This window comes from Saccostrea cucullata, unplaced genomic scaffold (assembly GCF_032062105.1).
Source record: "Saccostrea cucullata isolate Sc308-1 unplaced genomic scaffold, CSIRO_AGI_Scuc_v1 ctg84, whole genome shotgun sequence".
NCBI lineage: Eukaryota > Metazoa > Mollusca > Bivalvia > Ostreida > Ostreidae > Saccostrea > Saccostrea cuccullata.
In genome coordinates, this window is record NW_026938747.1 from 788265 (window position 1) to 816144 (window position 27880).

A 27880-nucleotide genomic window follows, 5' to 3' on the forward strand; every position below is an offset into this window, starting at 1 on the left:
TTTCAAAATCAACATGTTCACCTTTATATCTACTGTCAACGTGACGGTTGAACTCTGCTTCGGGGACCCTTGGTCTTCTGCGACCAAGATGAGTGTGATTTGTCCATTTATGGAGTCTGGTAAACTTTCATAATCTATTGATCTGTTTATTGTTACAATTCCCTTTTCTGCATCCATTGAAAAGTTGTTGTAAAGACTTTGGTTATCATTGGAAGACAAAATCCTGTACGATATTGTACTATTGTTGCCAATATCTTGATCGGTAGCCTGATAAAATGAGAACAAAATATTTTCAATTTATTTCAATTACCAAGATGCCCACGAACCTTATATAGGCCACCTGAGTATCATGTAACAATTTTCCACAACTGAACTTAGTATGTGTTTTAAACCGTAGGCTACGAATAGGTTTATAATTTTGAAAGAGACATCATATTGTTCATCAAAGCTATATACACGTAAGTTTTATTAATCAATTCCTCAACCCATAGGAACCCCTGACCCCGGGGTAATACATTTCACAAATTTGGATAAGGTACCCTGGTTCATCGAAACATTTCAAAGCATTAATTCATTTTCAGTAAATTATCATTATCAAATAATCCTGGGTAACTCTGACCAAGGGACCTTGCAATTCCCAATAGTCCTTGTTCATCACAACTATATACTTAGATCATCACACGTGTCAGTTTAATAACCAGGAGGAGAGGACAATATTTTCAAAGAATTCATGTAGTTTCACTTTATTGTCATAAGAGCCTCACTCTTAAACAAAAACCCCTGACCCAGGGGCCATGAAATTTATAATTGTAAAAGAGGCACCTTAATCATTATAACTATGTACAAAGTTCATTTGTTTAATTTCCAGGAGCAGAGGATACGATTTTCAAAGAATTCATACATTTTCCCTGTATAATCATTAAGAGTCTAACACCAGAAGCCCTGACTCAGGGGTCATATAATTCACAGTATATGAAGAGGCACCCTTTTTAATAACTACTATGGACAAAGTTCTATTATTTAATCCATAGAGCGGCGGAGAGGATTTTCAAAAAATGCATGCAGTTTCACAACATCATATTTAGAGCCCTGCACTTACACCAGAGCCCCTAGTCCATGGGGTCATGAAATTTACAATTTTGAATCAGGTATTCTTCCATATTATAGCTATGTACATAATTTATTTGTTTACATGTATTAAAAGATTATATAAAGAATCCATGCATTTTGACTATAATTTTATAATCATTTGTACCCCGTTCTAAGAGCAAGGGTCCATTAATTTCACAATTCGGGTAGGGGGCTCAATTCTGCTTACTTTCACGCCAACAGTTTTGCTGCATATTGTTCGTGAGTAAAGGGAAAGAGTTTCAAATATTGCATTCATTTTGATTTTTAGCCCCAACCACCACACCCTAGAGGGCAGGATCCATGAAATTTACAGTTTTGCTCCCCTTCACCATTGATGCTATATGCCAAATATCGGTTGAATTGGTTCAGAGGTTCCAGAGAAGAAGGTGAAAGTATTTAAATGTTACCGCCCGGCGGAAGACGGATGACGCACGAAAACAGATAGCTATAGGTCGCCTCAAGAAGCTCAGGTGACTTTGAAATAGTATATTACAGTTCAGGTTTTTTTGTTGTAAAATTTCTATTAAAGTCAGACGACACGTTCCTCAAATATATGTTTGTATCTCTTGGTATTATATCAAAAATTATTCATATTTGTCATTATCCTCTGGTTTCTACATTGTTTTTGAAATGTTTTTAAATTTAAGTACAATAAAAATTGTGATATAGGCCATTCAGAAGATTTTCCATAAAGTTTAAGTAAGAAGTATGACCCTGTAGTATCTTGTCCATATGCCTGGTAAGGTATCCTTATTTTTCTTGGGGAAACTTGTTTTTAAATGTAAATAAACTTCAATGACAAATTCTTAGTAAAAATTATATATTTTGGAGGAACGTGTCGTCTGACCTTAAAATGCTTTGCACTGCATAAATTAAATACTTATGATCTATACTCGTAATGCATATTACTTTAAAAAGACATAATGGAGATTCAATGATATATGCATGTATGCTGAAAGAAAACAGATATAAAAAGAGCTCAACTTTTCAGTTTTTCTATATTAATTACTTTTCTTTAAGAGAAAATTGATGGAACACTATATATTTATGTTATTCAAAGCGAAAAGCAGAATATTTTCATTTACTTTCAATTTATAGATCTTTCATTTTAGTGTGCTGGTCCAGAAGCAATTACAAAAATATTGTCTTTATATGTATGTCAATTTTTTTCCCTTTACCTCAACTTTGAATTCAGAATTTCCTGTGGAAAATCTTGTAGAATTTTCGTTTAGTCCCACTCTATATGAACTGTCGCGAAATGTAGGTTTATTGTCATTTGTATCGTTTAGATAAACAACAATCGAAATCGAGGTTCTTCGTCCGCCGCCATCTTGGGCTTCCACTGTGAGATAATACGTGTCTTTCTTTTCCCTGTCCAGGCAACTGCTATCACAGTCTGTACTATTACATTTATCACTGCAGCTTTCATTACACTTGACAAAAATCCGCCCCGTGGTACTATCTATGTCAAAACTGGTAAAATTAAGAGTATAATCAATATTAAGGTAGAACCTATGTCTGAAAAGTCTTTGTCACAAGATTTTCAAACTTTCAAAATGATAAGTTAGCATTTGCTTATCAATCAGTTAAAAGCACATATCATGAAGTGCAGCCTGTGAAACTTGGAATGGTTATTACAAACTGCGACTTCTCATTTTCAGTTATTTTTAGGGGTACTTGTCATAAAGAGAATATGAAAAATCTCAGAAATACTTATTCAAACATCGTCATTCGTAGACTGTATAAACTAAACAGTATCAAACAGTATTTCTAAAAAATAAATTCTTTTCTATTCAATTGAAATACAAATTAAGTCCACATTTTCAAAAAATGTAAGCAAATAATTCCTATTATTTTTAGTCGATTTTCAACCCTTAATTTGTAATTTTTTCAGAAGGCTTTGTCAGAATGTTTTCAATCTTTCATATGATGAAGAACATACCAAAATGATAAAAAATAATCAAAATATTTACCTTTCCCCTCAAACTAACGAGATATAGGTTATTTATCGATGTTACTTTTCTTGACCTTTTTGCACTTACTCAGGGTTGAATTGTTAAATGACTGTTTGGGGTTACTTTCAGATTTACTATGTGAATATTTTTCAAGAATTGAATTTTTCTATTTAAAAAGATCATATTCAGATAGATAATTTGTAATCAAACATCAACCATGAAAAAATAATTAATAAATAATAAAACAAATAACTATGAAAAGGAATGCACATCATTTCATGATAGACATAAAAAAAAATTATACACAATCTTCAACACATCTTTGACTCATGATCAAGGCACATTTATCAAGATACTATACTCTAAAGTTGGCAGCTAAACATTTTTTAAAGGATTTTTGCATTTCCTAAGAAAAGTTGCATACCATTCACAAGTTATCACAATTAATGTAATTTTATTACATGAGAAAGTCTTGGATTTGTCCACTTTAGGTAAAAAAAAAGTGCCTGCAGATTTCTCTAATGTAAAGTACGGGAAAAAGTAACATTGAATTATTTATGACGTCATAATGTATCTTGCACAGGCTAAATTCATGATGTCGTACGACGTAGGTTCTACGTTCACATATATTTTTAAACAAAATGTCTTTTTAAAGCAATCCGTCCTTTCATCCTTAAAAAAATATTCCTAAAAGCAGCTTTGACATCTATCGACTCGATCTATATATCTGGACAGTCGAAAATGTTCAAAAATATCTTGAACTAGACAATAAAAGACAAAGAGTCTGGTTCATTATACATTTGGATCCTTAACTGCTTGTAGACGAAAGTGACCAAATACTACCTAATAAGTTACATGTATGATAAACAGGGTCAAATTTCCATCGTTAACCACTCTTATTTTACGTTGCAATATTTAAATTTCACTTTCACTTATAATGCTAAAGTTTCTTGAAAAGTTATAAACTACAATATATAATTAAATGTCCTCCAGAACTCATCAATGTTTCCTTGGTTAAATTAAAAATCAAATTACACATCTTTACCTGTCGCTTCCTTGCAGACGGTATGAAATTTTGGTAAAAATCCCAGAATCGGCATCTGTTGCCTGTCAATTAACAAGTCTATTTAAAGTAAAACAGGCTTGAGAAGAAATGATACTACATATTAAATAATATAGATCTTTCAGGCATTTATTTAACCCTTACGTTTAAATTCTCCTCAAAGAATCATTTAATCTCAATTGAATTATTTATAACAGGTAGTTCCAATTTTTTTATGCCCCCGTAAACGAAGTTTCGGTGGTATATAGTTTTTATCGTGTCCGTCTGTCTGTCGGTCTCTTTGTCTCTCTGTCTTTCTGTTTGTCTGTTTGTCCGCAAAAACTTTAACTTTGTCCATAACTTTTGATTTAGTGGAGCTGTGACTTTCATATTCCACATGTGTATTTCTTGTGACAAGACCTTTCTTCGGGTACCACCAAATTGGACAATCCGACCTTGACTTTGGAATTTGACCCACTTCTACATAACAAATTCAAAGTTTTACTTTGTCCGTAACTTTTGAACAGCAGATACCAGAACATTTATACTTCACATATATATTCTTTGTGGCAAGACCTTAATTTTACTGGATACCACTAAACTTGACGTTTTGATCTTGGAGATTTACGTACTAATGAAAAAGCTTTAACCTTGGCAATAACTTTTGAACGATAAGGGCTAGAGCTTTCATATTTCACATATGTAATCCTTGTAAGAAGACGCTTCATTGGATACCAAGAGCTTTGACCTTTTGACCTTGACCTTGGAGTTTGACCTACTTTCAAAAAATAAACCTTAACCATATCTTTAAAAGGGTAATAGCTAGTGATTTCATACGTACCATATTTAATCCTTGTGACAAGACCTTTGATTTGATATCGAGAACTTTGACCTTGACCTTAGAGTTGACCTACTTTTAAAAAATCTTAACCTTGGCCATAACTTTTGAATGCTTAAGACTAGAGCTTCCATACTTCACATATGTATTTTTTGTAGCAAGAGCATTTATTGGATACCATAACCTTGACCTTTTGACCTCGACTTTGGAGATTTCCAGACCTTAGCAATAACTTTTGAGAGTAAGGTCTAGGGATTTCATACTTCACATGGGAACAGATGGTGATAAGGCTTTCATGTTTTACAATTGTATTTCCAGTGAAGAGACCCTTCCTTGGGTACCAATATATTAACTTTGCATCTAAGAAAAGTTTAATCTTCATTATGTTGCCATACGGGGGCATCAGTGTTTTACAAACACATATTGTTCTATAAAGTCTTTCAATTCAGAATTCATGTATATGTTTTAAAGATTTTGTTGATAATTGTAAGAAACATTTATATTCATTTGTATTGTAATGTTTGTATTATTATTAAGTATTAAATTATTCGTGTTGCCAATTTAATCTTTCGCATTTTTTAAACCAGATTGTTTTGGAAATATTTTTTACTATTTTCAAAAATAGCATGAAAATAAAAAAATCTCTTTCGTTACATTAAATAATAATTTTGATATTTGTACTTGAGTATTTAAAACTAACCGTTATGTTTGTGACTCTTGTGTTGAAACAGCTGTTTTCAGGAATAGAGAAGGATTTCCTTGTTTGATTAAAGATAGGATCGTTATCGTTGGTGTCGTTGATTGTGACGTGTACAGTACAGTTGCTGAACATACTTGAGTTTCCCATGTCTGTTGCCTTTATCTTAGTTACGAATAAAAAAAATGTTGACATTATGTAGATTACAAAATCAACATTTATATTTGTTTTCATGAATCTTTGTACCAAGCATAATTTTATGATAAAAAGAAATGATACCTATATTTAAATAAAGCTTTCCAATGAACGCTTGTGTTGCCTGCCATATAGTATCAATAAAGATGCTAATAAAGATGTATATAATTTAAATAATGGTCAGTTTATTTGTTACTAGCATCAAAATTCATGCATTTGTTTAAAAAAAAATTCATGCATGAAATTAGAAATATTATTCCCCTTATTCTACCATCAAAGCTCAAATGAATAATGAAATTGCAATCATCGGCAATAACTATTTATCATTTAATTATGTGCTAATTCATACAATTCTCCTAAAGGAATTTCTATGGAAAGCCGTAACTGCCTTATGTGGACAACTTTCATTATATGCTGGTACTTTGTCATTATATACTCAACAAAAAAAGTTAAGGGTTATGTATAATATACTGTAGTTAAGTAAAGGAAATTTCAATTCTGAAATTTATTATAAACTGATGTGATGAAACAAAATTCTGTGTGGATTTTAATGATGGAAAGAGAGGATTGTGGAGACACAGCGTGTATAACTGCTGTGTGGCTCAACATGATCGCTTTGGAGGAGGTTCTTTATGTTGTGGGGAGGCATTTCTATTCGGGGGTCCACGGAATTGTACATCATCAGAAATGGAGCACTGACCGGTATCAGATACAGAGATATATCCTTCAGTCATTATAATGGATGATAACGCAAGACAAAACAGAGCAAACATATTTTGACTATCTATATATGATCACCAGGCAATCCTATTAAACATGTCTGGGATGTTTTTCAGAGGCATCCTTATATGACCAATGGACTTGAAGTTGATCTTTCAGAGAAATTGGATCGGATACCACAAAGATCCATCCGTTCACTCATTAGTTTATGATGCAGGGCTGTTATTCAGGCAAGGGGAGGCCATACCAAGTTTTGAGAGTTGTTGGATAATAGTTTTGAATTAAACAAATCATGCAATTACTGTATATGGAAATTCACTTTGAATAGAAGAGTATCCATGATTGGTAATCTTGTTCTTCAATCCAAGTGAACAATTATCATTAGTTTTTTATCAAAAGTGAAGGAACTATACAGAGGAAACTATGTAATTCATTGTGAATTAATATATACTTTTTCGATGTAGAAATTATAAATGAAGGTTCTGATAACCCTTAACTTTTTTTGTTGAGTATATAATGGTATTTTGTCATTATATGATGTTGTTTTGTCATTATATGATGGTATTTTGTCATTATATTATGGTATTTTGTCATTATATGATGGTATTTTGTCATTATATGATGGTACTCTGTCATTATATGATGGTATTTTGTCATTATATGATGGTATTTTGTCATTATATGATGGTATTTTGTCATTATATTATGGTATTTTGTCATTATATGATGGTATTTTGTCATTATATGATGGTACTTTGTCATTATATGATGGTATTTCGTCATTATATGATGGTATTTTGTCATTATATGCTGGTACTTTGTCATTATATGATGGTATTTCGTCATTATATAATGGTATTTTGTCATTACATGCTGGTACTTTGTCATTATATGATGGTACTTTGTCATTATATGATGGTATTTTGTCATTATACTACTTTTCATTATATGCTGCTACTTTTCATTATACTACTTTTCATTATACTACTTTTCATTATATGCTACTACTTTTTCGTCATTATTTGAAGTCTCGATCATGCAGATGCTTGTCTCTATAACAAATTCGCTGTTCCACGATAGAGTGGAAGCGTCGGTAACGGGATGTTTCGCACCTATGCATGGTTCGAGCTGCGATGTTTCGCTCCTATTCCGTTTCGCGCTGAGATGGTTCTCTCCACATTGTTGTACAAGTTGTGCTAGCCTACTGAAGTTCGTTCAACAAAATCTTAGATTTTAAACATGTTATATGATGAAAATTTTGGTATTTTAACCCTAACTCTAATCCTTTTTCAAGAAGATTATTTTTGTAGCAGAAACATAATTATTTATGCCTGTGTTTGAAGTATACAGAGTGTATAATTATGAATTATTTTAACACCATGCTTATTATAATACCGCCATCTAATTAAGTAATTATTGCTGGCTGTGACTATCAACACGTCAATTAATAACTCTCAACTTCTGATCTCCAACAAATTACAATATTAAATCCTCAAATGAACACGATCCGTAATCTTTGGCAGTGCATATTATTAAGTCATGCAATTGAACACACAACATCTATATATGTATATCTTATAATTGGTAAACAATGTTTTAAAATGGATAAAAATGTAATGGAATATTTAGAATAAATCGTGAGATGTTTCGCACCTAAATCGGCGCGAATCATCCCGCCGTGAACCATCTCAGTGCGAAACAGAATCGGCGCGAAACATCCCGGATTCGAAGCGTCTAAATGATCAAGAATAGAGAGTTTGGAATACGGAACTTCCGGTAAACAAGGCTGGTGAATTCAAGAAGTGTAAAAATGTTGCATATATTGGAAGAAGGATATGGAAATAACGAACAGTATTCAATCTCAACGTCCATTAAACAGTATACAAAATAAGAGCAGAGCAAACACGGACCTCCGAAACATCCGAGGTGGGATCAGGTGCCATGGAAGAGCGAGCATACCCCGCCGACCGGCCACACCCGCCACGCGCTCGTTGTCATAATCAGGAAATAACGGAAAAAATCCGCCGTCAACTCAGTGCACAAATAATGGACTAACAATTGGTATGAAAAACGTCAGTCAGCACCCCACTCAACGATAAACTGCATTTGCCGGCAAGGCCACTGTATCGACCACAGAATCCACGAAACGACGACCTCAAACGAGACCAGAATTTTGCGCCATTTTCCCTTGAACTACGAATAGTTTACTAGTTAATGGTATCCCGATCCCGATGTTATATCTATTTAAAATCATCATCATCGATTTAGGTTTCATTAGAGTTAGGATTAAAATATCAAAATTTACATCATATAACATGTTTAAAATCTAAGATCTTGTTGAACAAACTTCCGTAGGTTAGCACAATTTTTACAACAATGTGGGGAGAACCATCTCAGCGCGAAACGGAATAAGTGCGAAACATCGCAGCTCGAACCATGCATAGGTGCGAAACATCCCGTTACCGACGCTTCCACTCTATCGCGGAACTGCGAATTTGTGTTATAGAGACAAGCGTCTTGTTGATCGAGACTTCAAATAATGACGAAAAAGTAGTAGCATATAATGAAAAGTAGCATATAATGAAAAGTAGTATAATGAAAAATTGTAGCATATAATGAAAAGTAGTATAATGACAAAATACTATCATATAATGACGAAACACCATCATATAATGACAAAATACCATCATATAATGACAAAATACCAGCATATAATGACAAAATACCATCATATAATGACAAAATACCATCATATAATGACAAAGTTCCAGCATATAATGACAAAATACCATCATATAATGACGAAATACCATCATATAATGACGAAATACACATGTACCATCATATAATGACAAAATACCTTCATATAATGAAAAAATACCATCATATAATGACGAAATACCATCATATATTGACAAAATACCATCATATAATGTCAAAATACCATAATATAATGACAAAATACCAGCATATAATGAAAGTTGTCCACATAAGGCAGTTACGGCATTCCATAAATTTCGGTCCTTACTGCATTGTCAGTCTACAGCCATCCATTTTGGTATACCTGATTGATCTTTGTGATATTACAGTTTCATTTTATGTGGTATAAATTCTATATCAAATAGTTTTAAACTAATGTGCAGCGCATAAGCTCATGAATATGTCTTATAAACGCTACATATTACTATGAAACATATAGAGATAACAAACAGTATTCAAGATCGAAATTCCATAAAACAATATAAAACAGAAGCAGAGCAAATACGGACCTCCAAAACATCAGACATGGGGACACAATAAAATAAAACAACATAATTTACTTAACTTTTCAAATGAAGTTATACGTTTCAAATACTTACTAGTAAATCAATTTCTGAGTATTCTTCATAATCAAACTTGAAGTTATTCGTCAGACGAAGCAGAAAAGTCCCCTCAGAGTAAACCAAACTAGGAGAAGCCACAATACCGTTGAATGTATTATTTGTGTCGTTTTTGTAAACCTGAATAATAATTTCATTGTTTCCCATCTGAAATTAAAGAACAAAATCATTGTTTGTATGCACGTCCCATGTAGTAGTCAAGACAAAGTACATGTAGATTAGTAGCAAGAGGGTCTTTCCTGCAGGACATCAATGAAGAGTCTGAAAAAAAAAAATTTTCCGAATTTTGCCTAGACTTAATTAGGATGTTGATTATTTGAAATTCGTAATTAAAAAAAACACTTCTTAAAAAAAACTATTGGTGGGAGCCCCCCCCCCCCCCCCCCCCCCGAACAGCCCATTATGGTACGTGTCTGCATGCACGTACATGTGACGATAAAAGTATAGGTAGTTACTCATGTTGATTGAATTTGTTTAGAAATATTAGAAAGATCCGATTAAAGAATGTTTTGTAGATAATTGTAGATGATAGTAAATTGTCCAGATATTTTAGAAACCTTGTTTAGAAACATTGCATATATACTAAAAAAGTTCATACAGAATACATTTTAACAATGAAACAAGGACTAAAATTTCTGATTATCCTTTCTTTATTACCTGGTCAATATCTTTGACATGCAGTCCATCCCCAGATATTGTTATGGGAATATCCATCATATTTTCCTTTACAGAGCCATAATATGTATTGTTATTAAATATTGGTCCGTTGTCATTCACGTCTTCTATAGTGATAGTGAATGGTTTCACTGTTTCTGTCAGATTGCTGGGCTTGTTTGTAACCTCTGAAGCCTACACAAAATAAAAACAAACAAATTAACCAGAACTTTAAGTATTCAGTTTGATGAATTTTGATCATTTACTCTTTAAGTATGTGAACAATAAACTTACTGTCACATCCACAGTGCAGACTCCACGTAACTGTTTAATGGGACCTTCATCTCTGTCCATTGTCTTGTTAATTGTTATATCACCAGAAATGTGATCCATAGAGAGAAACTGTGTGCAAATTTCTGTATCTGAGAAATGGGCGGATAAATTTATAAACTTTTTTTTAATTGTTGGTGCCATATACAATACAAGCAAAAAATTTGGCGAGCGTTTAATTAGGCATTTTTATCGAGGGTGTATAGATCGCTCAAATTAAATATGGCTAGAAGAAATATTCCGTATAAGAGGTTAACGTTATCTGTATATGTGCAAATAAAATCGCTAGAATTAATGATAGCAATAATGAAATACCAGATTTTTACGTGGTATGGAATACCAAAGAAACTTTTCCTACATAATTATTTTCCCGAATTTGGAGGATTTATCACCACTTTTCAGTTGTTACCTTGTAATTATAATATTTTTTAAATTATTTTAATGAGAAATACATAAATTTTTTTTATTTTGGTTATTTAATTTTTTTCTTCAAAAACTTATTAATCTGGGCAATAGTTTACTTATATCAAATAAAATAATAACAAAAATGGCAAGAATGTTATGTCCAGAAATAATGGTTGCAACTTTATTGTAAAAACAAAAAGCAAACTAAGATGTATAGCCCATGAAAGTTTAAACTCTATGAAACATTTCCTGCAATAAATGGTTGCAATCGTATTTCCGCATGAACAAGGTCAGACAATTATTTTAAATGATGCTTGTCTTTTATATAATAAAACACTTTTTGTGAATTGAATATATTATTTAATTTTTCATAGACGGGAGAACCCAATGTTAAAGAAATCTTTCTTACCGGAAGTTTGAAAACTGTGTCTGACTATTTCATGGTCCATAGACTGATTAAGAGGAATGATTTTCATAAAAAGAAAATATTTAGTAAATGTGAATACCGGTATTTTATTATGGAACTTAAGTTTCTTTTATATTAAATTATAATTTGAGGTAGTGGTACTATACATTACCTGAAGAAAAACTGTATGTAATGTTATTTGGTATCCCAGTGTCCCCATCAACAGCATAAACGCTGAAAATACTTCTCCCCTGAAAGATAAAAATAAGTAACGATCGTTTAAGTGTCGAACAATTCTACAGCTTTTTTAACATATCGTCATTTCTTAATATTTTTTTAAAGACTTCGTTTTGAATTATTATCAATGAACTCTTAAATACATAATTCTGTACCTTTTAGCAAAATTCATTTAGGATTGTAGTAATCATTTAAATTTTTTCATGTTTTAATTTGATCACAAAGTACGAAATAGATTGAATTATTTAAGATTTACCACAGAATAGTCTTCTTTAATTGTTGTCATGTATGGTAATCTCTGGAAAATGGGTGGTGTGTCTTGAACATCTAGAACAGTAATCAGTAGGTCTGCCGAACTGCTGAGTGAAGGATTCCCGCCATCCTAACAAATGATACCCACAAAAAATGTCTCCATGCATCAAGTTACATTCTTACACAAATGTGATATGCTATGTTTCCTTTTGTCTTTAGATTGAAGATTGAGGAATTGATTGATTTGATGCTTTTAAACATGAATGTTTCACTATATTAAAGCGTTCTATGCGTAAAAAACCAAGACCAATAATAGATTTTCCAATGTTTACATGTACTTGTAATTGTTCCTTGACCTATGAAGAGAACTATCATAGGCATTAATGCCTGCTGTTCAATCCAATTCAATGAATAAAATATATTTTAAACCAATAATAGAAAACGATGAAAATTATACGTAAACGAGAAATGTATCATTATAGCCAAGTAAGTGACATCCAGACACAATTACAGTGTACTAAAAATTGTTACATATGTTTAACATACTATTTGAATACTTTTTTTTGTTTTCAATGGAAAGAAAGAAAACATTGCTACAGTACTGTAAATGTATTGCATTCATTGATGAATTCTTTTACCAACTTTGTCGAAAAGAAGTTTACACTAATTCAAATCGAAGATTTCATGCCTTGCGCATAAACACCTAAATAAGAGACGTTTTAAAAGCCGCTAACTTAAATCTATCCTGACTTCCACAATAATAAATTTCCGTCAAATATATGTTAATATTCCGAGTTTGTAATGTGTGGCAATATGTTGTATCTGAAAAGAATATTGACGGTTTTACTCTGGGTATACCCATAGATGAGTTAAAACATATTCCCATTTTCTATATCAAGCACATTGTATTAAATGAATATCACTGCATATATTCCATGTACATGGAATAAAATCATGTGTATGTATATTTGCGAACTGTATTGTTAAAGGGAACCTTAAACTAATTTGTAACTGTTCTAGGATTTGCAAGTTTGAATCGAAATTTAGTGTTTTCTCGGTAGGGATGCAGGGAATACTTTATTTTTTAGCATATTATATAGATGTACCGCTCTTAAGAAAACCTTTTGTCCATTTGCAGTCATCTTTGCATTGTTTTTAACAAGAATTACGCATTAATTTATGTTAAATTCAATATCATAGAAATGAATGCAGCAAATCAAATAAAATTTGCCAATTCCTTTAAATAGCCTGAGATAAGACAAAAAAAATCCTAAACTGAACATGGACTTTCAATTTGCATCTGACGGCTATGCTGAAGTCATTCAAGTCATTACAGTGTAATTATGAAATTGGATATTGTTCACTGTCCGTGATCATGAGTACATCTATATTTTAAAGTTTTCATAAAGTTTTAAAGCAAAAAAGGTAAATTGGTTTTAATGATATCACTTACCTTGGCAATCAGTGTATACTGATAGAATGTTAATCTCTCATAATCAAGGGGTTTTATTAGAGTGATTTGTCCAGTTAGTGGATTTATTTTAAATGTTTCTCCATACAGTGCAGAGGCCTTAGAAACCGAGAAAGTGAACAAATATATAGAAAATCCTGTTAAGTCAATCTATGGTTGTATCTATTTACATTGCTACGGTTATAAAGATGAACTCTTTTTACATTTTAAATTAAATATTCATATATATGAAAGAAAGGTGAATATTACTTTTTAAAAAAATAATCATTGCCCTCATTTAAAAAATCGTTAAGGTTCTTTTTCAGATTGAAATGAAATTATTTTGGGATAATTCTCAGCAACATATTTAATTACCTGGCCAGCAGACTGTAAATGACAAAAATGGCATGTTAAGAATTGTTATCAAACAAAACTTTTATTTAATAACAGACCAAATAAATATTTCATTATAAGACTAAAGACTATAGAGATACTTACCTTCATTTCATAGGTCACGGATCCCCCGGGTCCGTTATCAGGGTCGGTAGCATGGATTGAAACATTTTTGAGAACGGCTAAAGCATGATCCTGATTAAAAGAGATCACATTTATGCGGGAATGGTTATGTTGTAGCTTAAATAATGAAAATGCAGCTAATGTTGTATATAAATCTCAATAAATCATATACTTATATTACAGAATCTACCTCTGGAACTTTGACACGGTACGCCGGTTGTGAGAATATGGGAGCGACATCATTTACGTCATTCACAAAAAGGGTTACCTCTAAGGCGGACTACAATGTTAAAATTCGTTTTCATGTATACAATAATTTACATCTTTCAACAATTGAATTTCTGTGCAAGGCCTGCAATTGTGAGAAATTTCTTACCGTAGGAGCATCAATTTGACTGCTTTTTGCAATGAATCTTAACAGATATTGTGATTTTTTCTGTAAAAAAAAATGCAATAGTCTCAGATTCATTGCTGAATGACAGCTTCAAGTTTTTGTTTAAATTTGAATTAAGAAAATATGTAAAATAATTAATACTACCACTTCAATTATACTTATATAGTTATTATTACTTATAAGTTATAAACTATAACAACATAAATTAAGTTTTTATTACTTAAAAGTAGTAGTATGAAGGTTTCCATTCTTAGCTAGCATCACATGTTTTAATTTTGGAAAAATGATCAACAAATGTAGATTTACAACCTCTCTATCTAGCGGCATTTGCAGAAAAACTCCCCAGGTAGTACTACTTTGTGTGTGATTTACTGCAACGAGATCACTGGCTTCTCCTGAAGCTATAACAGTTACAGTTCCACCATTTCTGTCTTGTGTTTTGATATTGAACAGCCACGTACCTAAGGATTAAAGTTAAGAAACTTTTGTTGGAATTAAAAAGGTCTTCTTAACTTGTCCTTCATAATAAAAATAATTGAAAATAATTTTCAATTTTTCAAAACAATTTATCCAATGCAAGTGGTTTTACCTAAAACAAGATGTAAATATATTCAACTTTGATTGAAATATATTGCTATAATGAACATTATTCAAGATCAAAAGTTGATAAAGCAATACCAAATAGGAGTAGAGCAAACACGGACCTCCAAAACGTCAGAGGTGAGATCGGGTGCCATGGAGGAGTAAACATCCCCTGCCGACTAGTAACACCCGCCCTGCGATCCTTGTCATGATCGGAAAATAACGGGGGGAAATCCGTCGTCAATTCCGTAAATTCGTAAATAATTTAATTTTGTTTGTATTCTTGTCTCTCATTGGTTGATTTCCAAAAAGGAACGCATAACATTTTGTATAATGATGGGGACACACCTTGACAACCAGCTGAATCATTTGTATCCATCAATCCCCTCATTTCCAGTCCTTCGGATTCTGAAAAATCCAGATTTAAAAACCTTTAATCAAACAGTTTCGATCTTACCTCATGTAAACAAGCAAGCTAGATCATGTATAGTTTTGTAAAACACTTAAATTTGAACTAATAAAAACAACACAATTTTACATGTTGTTTAATTATTTTAAAATTAAATTATAAGGAATGCTAATTCTTGGATATCGAGTATGAAGCAGTTTACGCTTTTTTATAATCCGCTTCGCGGATTATAAAGCGTAAACTGATCCCAAACCATAAACTCGATAATTGGCCGAGCGTGAAAGCTTTAAATAATTGTGACGTCACTAACAAGCGACGCATGAAAACCGTCCGTGACATTTGATTTCAATGTAAAAAAATATTTGCTGATCAAAATAAGACGTAAACAACAAACAAAATAGTTGCATTGAATGGGAATAACACTTTTTTGATTGGCTAAGCTGATTTAACTGATATTTGAAGCACCGTTAAAACGAGCATTAACGGTCGCAAATACTGTAAACTAATTATTATACGCGTCATTTTTTATTCGCGACTGACCGTCCTAATCCGCGACGATTTATTTCCGCGAACGAGTCACATTATTTTTATTTCCACGAGTATTTTTTAATCAAATAAAAATTCATATCCGCCCATAAACTAGGTAAAATGGTATTTATGCATTATTCAAAACATTCTGTGCATTGCGTCCATTTAAAATCTTATATCCGCCCCTAAAGTAGGTAAAACATGAATATACTTCATACGCATTTTAACAAAATACGAAAATGGAATTGAGATTAAAATTGATTTAAAACTCTCAATTGTAAAAGTGCTTCATACTAATTGGGTAGATTGACGCTTTCTAAGACTACACGGTTAATTATTATAAATGGTTAACGGCCATAATTAGCCGTAATTAACCAGGCTATCTCTGACTCGTCTCTAACAATAAATGAACAATAATAACACAAGCTGAAATGATTATTGACATTTTAATCACTTTTAGACAAATAGTTTTAGATTTGCCATTCGTTTTTATTTTTTCTGAATGTGTGTAATTAAATTTCAACTGCTTCTTGTACACTAACAGTAAAGTTCTTCCGTGATTACTTGTTGAACCGTCGGGATCGGTATTGAAAAACGGGCAAATAACTCTGAATAAATCATGATATGGGAATATAATGAACAACTGGTTCGCGACGATAAATATCCGCGAGCAGAGGTTACTCGCGGAACTCGCGGATATTTATCGCACGCGTATAATACTTGGTTTACAGTACCAAAAAAAAACTAAGTGAGATAGAACAGTTAATGGAACCCATTATGTATCTTTGTTTGTAAGGAGTTTTTAAGAAGATTTGGAATCCAGTATGGATATGGTAAATTAAATTCCTTCCGGTTGTAAGGAATATTAAAAATATTCAAAACTGACATATAATTTTGATTAATTTCTTCCTTAGAAAGGGAACTATGAGTGTTAGTTGGATAACAACTGGTAGAATTGAATCCCAGTCTCTTTAAAAATACAATTTAATACAATTCAATACAAAATTTAAAACCCTGTAATGAGCCTGACAAACAAGGACAATGTTGTTACATGTACATGTACCTGTTTTGTCAGCAGGGACCAGAACACACTGACTTTCTAATATACCGGTATCTACTTTTTTCACTACAGAAGAAAAGGTGGGCTTCAATCTGCCTATTATTTAATTTAACATATTATATGTAATATAATTATCTTGATACAAAGACGAGTATGTGGATTTTATCCTTCCAAATTTATTTTTACCTTTTGATCACGATACGGATTTTTTATCAGATTAAGAATAATTCATCAAGGAGGCATTTTTGATTTTTCCGTTTTTCCCGATCATGACAAAGAGCACACGGCGGGTGTGACCGGTCGGCAAGGGATGTTAAATCCTCCATGACAACACCTGATTTTTAGAGGTCCGTGTTTGCTCTGCTCCTGTTTTGTATTGTTTTATGGACTTTTGATCTTGAATACTGTTCGTTATCTCCATATGTTTGATAAATTGAATGAATTTGTATTTCCATAAGGAATTTCTATTTCCATAAGGAAGATTAAAGCAATAACGAAGAATTATTAAAAGCTCATCGAATGCATATCGCTTTTACTCTGTACGGACACAAAGTATTTTAAAGAATTGAATTATCTCAGTTCTTTTAGTTTATATAGTTTCTATTGTCGTTCATTGAATACTAGTAAACAATCTCATTTTCATTAAACTTGATGTATGAGAAAACAATTTGCTTCTTATATTGGCATACTGATATCTTTCTAGCAAACTATTAAAACTTTTCAACTACTTTTATCAATTAATGCAGCCTTGTTTTTAGGTCACCTGGATAACTCAGGTGACCTATTGCTATCCGTTTTCGTCCGTCGTGTGTTAACATTTGAACATTTCCAGCTTCTTTTCTAAAAGCACTGAACCAATTTCAACCAAATTTGGTAAACAGCATTTATGGGTAAAGGGAAACAAAAATTTTGAATTTATGGTCCCCCCAAGGCCTGAGGGGTGGGGCCAAAACTATCAAAATTATTGCAATCTTTAAAAATCTTCTTCTTTACTACTGGACATCAAGCTGGCAAACTGTTGGCGTGAATCAAAATTGTGAAAATTCATGGCCCCAGGGTAAGGAGTTCTTGTGCTAGGGCTTGGCTATATAGATTATATAGTGAAAATGCATTATATCTTTGAAAATCTTCTTCTCTGCTAACAAAGTACATAGTTATGATAAGCTAGAGTGCCACTTCTAAAATTGTTAATTTTATGGCCCTAGGGGGGTGTTGGCTATATAGATTATATAGTGAAAATGCATTATATCTTTGAAAATCTTCTTCTCTGCTAACAAAGTACATAGTTATGATAAGCTAGAGTGCCACTTCTAAAATTGTTAATTTTATGGCCCCAGGGTCAGGGGTTCTGGTGTTAGGGCGGGGCTCTATTGATTATATGGTGAAAATGCATTTATTCTTTGAATATTTTCTTCTCTGCTTCTGGGTATTAAATAAACTAACTAAGCACATAGTTATGATGAGCTAGAGTGTCTTTCAAAATTAGGAATTTTATGGCCCCAGGGTCAGGGATTATGGTGTTAGGGCAGGGTTCTATTGATTATATACATGTAGTGAAAATTCATTAATGCATTATTGTTTGAAAACCTTTTTCTCTGCTTCTGGGTATTAAATAAACTAAGTACATAGTTATGATGAGCACGAGTGCCACTTCCAAAATTGTGAATTTTATGGCCCCAGGGTCAGGGGTTCTGGTATTAGGGCGGGGCTTTATTGATTATATAGTGAAAATGCATTAATTCTTTGAAAATCTTTACCTTTTCTCATGGGTTTTATTCCAATGATCCAAGTATATATACATTTATGATGAAGAAACGTGTATGTAGCAAAATGGTAATTTTTTTTGCCCCCTGGGTCGGGGGGGGGGGGTATATAGTCTGAAAATAAATCAATGCTTTGAAACCTCCTCTTTAGTATTGATCAACCATTTTTTGATAAAGTTTTGGAATATGTGGCCCCAGGGTCAGTGTTTCCTTTGGGGTGAGGTGCGCAAGTGGTAATAAAGTGAAAGTGCATTTTCTCTTTGTTACTCTGATCTACCTCTGAGTATTAAGTAAATAGAGTAAGCATGATAAGCTTACAATTATGATAAGCAATGGTACCTCTTTCAAAATTGTGAATTTCATGGCCACTGGGTTAAAACACAAACCAATTTTAATTGTTTGAAAGTTGTTACACGATACTTAGTTGACCTATAAGGCCCGTGGGCCTCTTGTTTTAATTTATTTGGGTATTGAGGTGACATAGGAATTAAATGTGAATAATGTAAAAAGTGATAAACAATCAAATCTGACTAAATAAGAAGTATAAGCACTTAGAATTCAATTACGACAGAGTGTAAATGAAAAGGATTCCTATTTATTTTAATACAGTTTATCAATAAGTACAAACAAGTACAAACCAATAGCAATGTCTTCATCCACTTCCTTTATACCATTGCCTGATTGCATTTCAATACGTGGAGGAAAGTTTGAGGCAAACGTATTACCTAAATAAAAATAAGTCAGGGTGTAAGGAATGAATTTGGTATAATGAGTCAATGAGTCATATATTTGTACGTATGACATTCCCTTTAAAATGATTGTGTATAAACATGAAAATAAGTTTTCAAGTTTTCTTTAGAATCATTTCTTATGCCTATGTTATTTCGTCTAGTGTATTAAGCATTCTCAGGTAAAGGTAAACCTCTAAGAATTACCGCAGAAGATGAGGAAAGCAGCAAATGTTTTCATATTCATTTTTGTCAAAGTGTAGCGATCAGATCCCGTATTCCAATGCAATGCAATCTGGCTAAATGAAAAGAATATTTCTTTGTTTATACATATAACAAACAAACAATCAGGAAAATTAGTGTATGTAAAAAGGATTTCTTGATTGTGTGATTATCATGCCTTTGTTTTATCCAACGAATAGAAACTCTGTACAGGTATATCGCATACACTTTACACTTTCAATTTTTAACGAAACTTTGCGATAATTCCTAAAACTGTTGACAGTTAAATCAATGACATTGTTCTGTTTATGTTGACATACCGAAAGCCCAGGTACTAGATTCTGTAATAATTGTTTTAACCAATAGGAATATATATAAAGGAATTGAATTAAATATTCATTCTAATAAAAGAGCTGTTGTACCTTCTTCACATTTACTTGAATTGATTGTCATGTACCTCAATTGTAAGAAATTTGTTTGTATTTAAATGAATCAGTAAAAATGAATAAGATATTAACAAAAAGCATACAACACAAGTTCGAAACTTTGACAAGGTTCTATGAAACTTATATTGTAAACATAATTTACAAAGAGGTATGTGATATTATTTTGGGTGTGAACACAATAATTTTCAATAAAATCTACGATCCAACGTTTTTTACTGCATTTCATATACTGAATTCAAATTAAAGTTGATATTAAACTGAAAAATAAGACATTCGGCATTGATAATAGACGTTAGAGGCAAGGTAAAAAGATACGGGGTTATTAGCACACAGCAATTCAGCTCTGTTATCAGACTTTAAACTATGAACTGTATTCTTAGAAAATAATCAAAAAATGAAAATTATATGCTTTTTCGTCCATTGGATTACTAAGATAACCAAGCCTTTCTTAGAAAAGTGGATTACAATAAATGTTTCGTAATTGTGACTGTCACAGTTACTGCAGTCTTATAAGATATTTAGTTTCCATGTTCAGTCTTATCAATAAGCATCTTAATTCATCTCATATAAAATCTTTTAAAACGGTTTTTATCCTTTGAAGATGGAAAGGTTAATTGGAAATTTACTAAAGACTTCATTCAAAACAACAGGTGATACATGTAAATGTTTACATAAGTTTCATATTCATTGAATAAGATTTTATCAGTTTATAATGCGCAAAAAGCTATAGCTTACATTCAAAGCAAAACTTATCTGTGCCTTATTGAATTGTTTCTTGAATTATATCCCATTTTTCCTGAATCTGTCCATTTCGTACTCCCATGCACTTCCCTTTTGCACGTAAGTTAATCGATAATATTGATACGGAAACCACGTGACTGATAACAGAAAATTCCTTAAACGGTCACTATTGACAGCCGCCCGCTGGAATAAAATCAAGTTTTAGTCAGAATTTTACAAGGTTTCTAGAGAATTAAACCTTATCTATTATAAAGACAACGTTATCAAACGCGGGACATTAAAAATACGAATAACCTGACAAGAACGGTAATATTTTCCAAAAGGGGGCGATAAAATCTACCAGCCCACCCGGTAACAGGCGTGATAAGTTATCTAACAGATATAAATGCATGATTTCCCGTATAACCCAGGTATTTTTCAATTAAAGGAGCTATAATTTAAAAAAAAAAGATAAAGATACTGCAGTAGTCGGATATATCGTGAGGATGATGATAAATAAATGATTCCTTTTGTATATTTTCTTAATTAATAAACTGGGGCAATCTTAGCTTTCCAGAATACAGTGATTGAACTTAACATTATATAATTATCAAAAGAAAACATGTATATGAGTTAGAATATAACGAACAAGATACAATGCATGTACCTCTTCAAAAGGTGTATCTTATTAATTTTAATTAATATGACTTACATATGAATTTTTAACATGACAATGCATATAACGATTAGTAAATATCTTTTGACTGAGTCATTGTCCTTATCAGTCTCAAATGTTCCATGATAATAGAAGACCTGTTTTTATTGCCAACCTGAAGTCTTTTTTTCTCATTTGTAAGGTAGGGTTGATTCATGTATTTATTTGTGCAATGGTTTTAACCTCGAACTATTATTAAAACTATTAAAAGTAAGCTAATCGTTGGATATTTTAAATACAGACCGCTAGTAATATCTCTTCCTTATTTACGAAGTAATCTCGTGTTTATATATATAAACTACACCTGATGGTAAACAGTTAAAGCCTAGTTATGAATAAACAATTCTCTTAACTTCACACCTTTTCATGCTATTGAGTTTTCAAGGAATCTCTCTCTCTCTCTCTCTCTCTCTCTCTCTCTCTCTCTCTGACACATATGTAAAAGACATTATTTTTAACAATTTATCAATTTATCTTTCCTGTATATAGCAAATGAAGAAACTACGGTGTTTTTTATTTAATTAGTTTAATTTAATTCCGATAACCATGTGTTTCAATTTCTTATTTCGAACTGTAGAGTTACTCCTTTTCATGACTAATTGTTTTTACTTCCTGTTCCTATCTTGTTTATCGGGAACTGCATACAGCTTGAAAATAAAGATTGATTTATTTTGAAAATCCTTTACTTCATTTTATCAATTTAAAACCTTCGGCAAATAAAATTAAAACTGAAATTTTGTGAATGTCAAAAAGCTCAAATTGAACTGATTTATAGGGATATTCTTCTATACATGATTTAAACATACAAAATTAATAATTAAATACACATTCAATGCATTAGGAACACTTTAATGAACACTTTTTATGCTCATTTTCGGATTAACTTATAATCCTATGAATTAAAAAAAATCTTCAAAAAATTGTCGACACGGCTTCTCCGTCTCTACCGAGATCTAAAAGGTTCCAACTTAATGATGAGTAAAGAGAAAAAAGTACTGTTAGAGTATGTTTTTGTAAATAGTGTCTTAAGGAGAGATGATAATTTTTTTTTCTTTGGAGGAGACTTCCTATCATGTAACATGTTTTAAAAAATGGATAAATCTTTGAGTTTTTTCTCCTTAAACTTTGAAAATGAAATAGACTTGGGAAATATTACTTCATACTTCAATTAAATTATAAATATGAACAAATTACACTCAGTAATGTTTACAGATGAAAAAAAAATTGTTAGCTTGGTGCCAAAGATGTAATATTAACTTTTGAAAAATATACCAAGCCAGATGAATTTCATGGGGAAAAGGGAAATGGTAGAAATCAGCACTGCAGCTTATGTGATTTTCCTATTTTTTATCATTCTGTTTCAGATTGGAGTCGTTGTAAGCTTGTATTATATGTATTTACTTTGTGATTCATCTTATCTGCATTAAATTAGGCGTGATCTCTGTATACATCCAGAATCTAATTGCTAAAACAAGTGACTTAGATTTGAAATTATGATAGTCATATAAGTAATCATTTTTTCATCATGTATGTGAAGAAGACTAAAGAATAATTTCTTTTTAAAAAAAATAATGAATCAACTTTTCCTAGAATTATATATACAATTTCGTCTAATTTCTTGTTTGTCTGTACGTTTTTCTTCAATATTTACACACCCATTGAAGTTCTTTTTATGTAGACGTTTTGCCGTGAAGTGTCCATCGTGGTATAATTGACACAAGATGAAGAAAGTGAATATAAAAATCTTTGCTGCCTTCTTCATATTCTGCGGTAATTCTTAGAGGTTTACCTTTATCTGAGAATGCATAATACACTAGACGGAATAATATAGACTTAAAAAATGATTTTAAAACTTGAAAACTTATTCTCATGTTTATATACTCTCATTTTAAAGGGAATGTCATAAGTACAAATATATTATATTTATGAATATGACTCATTATACATAATTAATTCTTAACACTCTAACTTTATTTAGGTAATACGTTTGCCACAAACTTTCCTCCACGAATTGAAATGCAATCAGGCAATGGTATAAAGGAAGTGGATGAAGACATTGATATTGGTATGTCTATGTATTTAATAATAAACTGTAATAAAATAAATAGGAATCCTTTTCATTTAAACTCTGTCGTAACCATTTCTAACTGCTTATACTGCTTATATAGTCAGATTTGATTGTTAATATTAGTTGCATTTAATCTATATGACACGCCAATACCCATATTAATTTAAAATGTATAAATCTGCTTTGGTAAAAGGGGCTGTGAAAGTTCTAATAATTTGCTGGAAAGATATTATTTTAGAAGAATTAAGCAAATAGTTTTCTTATACATCTGACAAGAAAATAGAAACTATATAAACTAAATTAAAGACTGACATTATGCAATTCTTTAAAATACTTTGTGTCCGTACAGAGTGAAAGCGATATGTAATCGATGAGCTTTTAATAATCCTTTGTTATTGTTCCAATCGTCTTTATGAAAATAGGAAAATGCACATCCATTCAATTTATCAAACATATGGAGACAACAAACTGTATTCAAGGTCAAAAGTCCATAAAACAATATAAAACGGGCAGAGCAAACACAAACCTCCAAAACTTCAGAGGTGGGATCAAGTGCCATGGAGGAGTAAGCATCCCTTGTCGACCAGTCACACCCGCAGTGTCATGATCATGATAACGTAAAGATCAAGAATACCTCCTTGGTGAATTAGTCTTCATTCAATGACAATCCGTAGATGTACTATAGAGTAAAAATAAATTTGGAAGTCTCAAAACTCGATATCCAATTTTGAATCAAAATAATTATATTACATAGAATATAATATGCGTGAAAATATAGGTATTGATGGGCAAATTTAAAACCAACTATTCTTCTGTGTTCAGGAATTCAGATTTGAAAAAAGTAGATAGGTTACACAGTCAGTATGTACTGGTATTTGCTGACAAATCAAATGTAACAACATTGTACATGTATTTGTTTGTAAGGCTAATAATATATATTTAAATTGTATTTTAGAGGAACTGGGATTAAATTCTACTAGTGGTTTTTAGAGAAGAAATTCTTCAAAATCATATGTCAGATTTGAATATATTTTTATATTCCTTACAACCAGAATGAATTTGAGTTGCCATATCTATTTTGGATTTCAAAACTTCATTACAACCCTTAAAAACAAAGATACATATCAGATTCTATTAAATGTTTTACCAAATTTCTTTCTTCACTCCTCACTAAAATATTTATTTAAGTCCAGACTTTTTAATATCATTGCCAGCTGCTTTTTCAATAAAAAATGGAACTCATAAATTTTCTTATCTTGTCATTGGTCATTTGCAAAATCAATTTCTTAACACATTCTGATTGTACACACAAGTACTCTGAAGTTGATATAAAGGTGCTTGGGTTTCTGATTGACAATATCTATGTTTGGTTTTGGAGACCAGGTCTTCCAACAATCTTATGGAATTTTCATATGTACCAATTTCGCCCCGTTATTAGCAGATCAATTTTTGTATTCATATGAAACAGAACTTGCCCAAAATCTTGAACATGAAAAGAAGAGACACTATTGGTGTAGAATTCAACTCGACATTTAAATACGAGGGTTGATCCAAAAGTTCGTGGAATTTCTTTTTAAAATTTTATCTTGATTTGATGAAAGCAAACAACAGACATATTCATAATATAGAGTCACAATGTTACAATATTGGAAAATTTCATCAGTTTTCAATTACCTATACGTTCACACGATTGTTCTGAAAATGGATAGTTGTGAAACCCTGGGGAGACTTCGACGTTACGTCAAGTTAGATATGTCACGTCACGTTATAGTAGCATCTCACACCAATGTCCAATTCTAGCAAGTAATTCTACAAAATGCTGGCCTTTTCTCCATTTCTTTTATCAAGAAAAGCCTGGGTATCCTCTTGCACCAACTTACTTCATTTTTCCCTAATATTCCAAAATACTACCCATCTTACCATATGATGTTCCAATTTCAGAAGCGATGTCAAGAACAGTACAGCGGCCAACAACGTCCATTAACGCTTGAAATTTATCTAGGGGGATACGCACTTAAAACAAAGCTTTCAAAAAGCCACCACATCTTTAATCAACGTCCATGGAAGTTCTATCTTTCGTAAATTTCTTATGCCACTGGAAAACCAGTATTTAAGTGCATTTCCCCAAGCCTTTGTCATTAATATACGCGTTCAAGATAGAGTCATCCCGGGATTTTCACAAAACTTATGACTTGACCGAAATTTGACGTTGTCTTACATCTTAAAGGTGAACTAGAAATCATCAACTTATAAACAAAATATCCAATAAACCAGTAAAACTCTCACACAGAGGTTTATAAAAGATCAGGCAATGATGACAATAATGTAATAATGTAATAATGACATAATTTTTGTTTTATATACCACATTGGGCGGTTAAATTCTCATTTCACGTATTTAGAATTAAAATGATAATGAACGCGTTAATGTCTCCCCCGCATTTCCAAACAACCGTTTCTATGGCAACTGCCATAGAGTTACTATCAAAGATATTCAAAATGTTTTTTAATTTAAAATATTCTTCAAGTGTCTATATCTTTATTTGTAATTTTCAACCAATTCCACTTTAAAATAAATAAAATACATGTATGAAGAAATTCCACGAACGTTTGGATCAACCCTCGTATATATCGGCGACGTATTATCCCGGTGAGCTTGAAATAAAAGTTACCACAGAGGCAGACACATCTGTTTCATAATTTGATATTTTACTTGAATAAAATGTTAATGGTAATCTAACCACCAAGCTTTGCTGTTTTGGAGGCTCCTATTTTGAATTGTTTAATAAACGTTTGAGATTGAATACTGTTCTTTATATCCATGTATTTCAATCAAAACTGAATATAAACATTCTCTTTTGAGTAAAATATCACGTCCATCGGATAACTTGTTTTGAATTAAAAAAAATGAATTGCGATTTCTGAAAATTATTTTCAATTAAAATTATATTATATATAAGAGACAAGTATAGAAGAACATATGAATTCCAATAAAAAATTCTCAATTATAAACCAAAGGTACGGGGCTGTTCAATATCACAGTACGAGACAGAAATCATGGATCTGTAATTGTTGAAGCTGTGGGAGAAGCCAGTGATCTCGTCACAGTAAATCACACACAAAGTGGTACTACCTGGGGAGTTTTTCTGAAAAAGAAGCTAGATAGAGAGGTTGTAAATCTATAATTATGTGTTGCACTATTAAAAATATAAAGCATATGACGTGAACAAAGAATGGAAATTCTTATAGTACTATTTTTCAGTAGTATAGACTTAATTTACGTTGCTTCCTATTTAAATTATTGTTATGATTTATTAGTAATCATAACTAATTTGAATTATATCTAAATATAATTGAAGCATTAAAATGGAATATTTTACATATTTTCTTAGTCTAAACAAAAACTTAAAGCTCTCATTCAGCAATAAGTCTGAGACTACTGTGTTTATTTTTCAGAGACAATCACAATATCTGTTAAGATTCATAGCTACTAGTAGTCAAAAGGATGCTCCTACGGTAAGATCTCTCTGGCAATTACAGGCCTTGAAATTCAATTGTTGAAAGATTTTAATTATTGTAGTATCAAAACAAAAATAATTTTGTAGTCCGCCTTAGAGGTAACCCTTTTTGTGAATGACATCAATGATGTCGCTCCCATATTCTCACAACCGGCGTACCGTGTCCAAGTTCCAGAGGTAGATTCTGTTAAATTAGTATGTGATTTATTCATACTTGTATACAACATTTCCTAGCTATTTATTATTTTAGCTACAACATAAATGTGATCTCTTTTAAATAGAATTATACTGTAGCTGTTCCCATAAACGTCTCCGTCCATGCTACCGACCTTGATAACGGACCCTGGGGATCCGTGACCTATGATATGAAGGTAATTATGTTTATAGTCTTATAATGAAAAATTTTATTGGTTTGCTATTAAATAAGAAATTTTGTTTGAGTGATTACTACGATAACAATTCTTAACATGCTATTTTTGTCCTTTGCAGTCTACTGGCCAGGTAAATAAATACGTTGCTG

At 31.8% G+C, this 27880-nt stretch overlaps 2 protein-coding genes across 2 annotated transcripts in view; one reads left to right on the forward strand and one right to left on the reverse strand.

Moving 5' to 3' along the window:
* Positions 1 to 14286, reverse strand: part of LOC134251150 (cadherin-23-like) — a gene marked incomplete at its 5' end in the record, with an annotated part of 30582 nt that extends 16296 nt beyond the window's left edge. The window contains 12 exons of the mRNA XM_062733516.1: positions 22 to 267; positions 2310 to 2604; positions 4132 to 4193; positions 5667 to 5828; positions 9938 to 10105; positions 10616 to 10807; positions 10907 to 11034; positions 11926 to 12004; positions 12247 to 12372; positions 13696 to 13812; positions 14068 to 14079; positions 14191 to 14286. Coding sequence (XP_062589500.1) covers positions 22 to 267; positions 2310 to 2604; positions 4132 to 4193; positions 5667 to 5828; positions 9938 to 10105; positions 10616 to 10807; positions 10907 to 11034; positions 11926 to 12004; positions 12247 to 12372; positions 13696 to 13812; positions 14068 to 14079; positions 14191 to 14286 — 1683 coding nt within the window. The remainder of the gene's footprint in view (positions 1 to 21; positions 268 to 2309; positions 2605 to 4131; positions 4194 to 5666; positions 5829 to 9937; positions 10106 to 10615; positions 10808 to 10906; positions 11035 to 11925; positions 12005 to 12246; positions 12373 to 13695; positions 13813 to 14067; positions 14080 to 14190) is intronic.
* Positions 14287 to 21868: 7582 nt separating this feature from the next.
* On the forward strand, positions 21869 to 27755 carry LOC134251151 (protocadherin gamma-B4-like). The gene is made up of 7 exons (XM_062733517.1): positions 21869 to 21917; positions 23454 to 23545; positions 23754 to 23840; positions 26861 to 27012; positions 27299 to 27358; positions 27448 to 27537; positions 27642 to 27755. Exons 2-7 carry the CDS (start codon positions 23497 to 23499, stop codon positions 27753 to 27755), a joined length of 552 nt encoding a protein of 183 aa, XP_062589501.1. The 5' UTR covers positions 21869 to 21917; positions 23454 to 23496.
* The last annotated feature ends 125 nt before the right edge of the window (positions 27756 to 27880 follow it).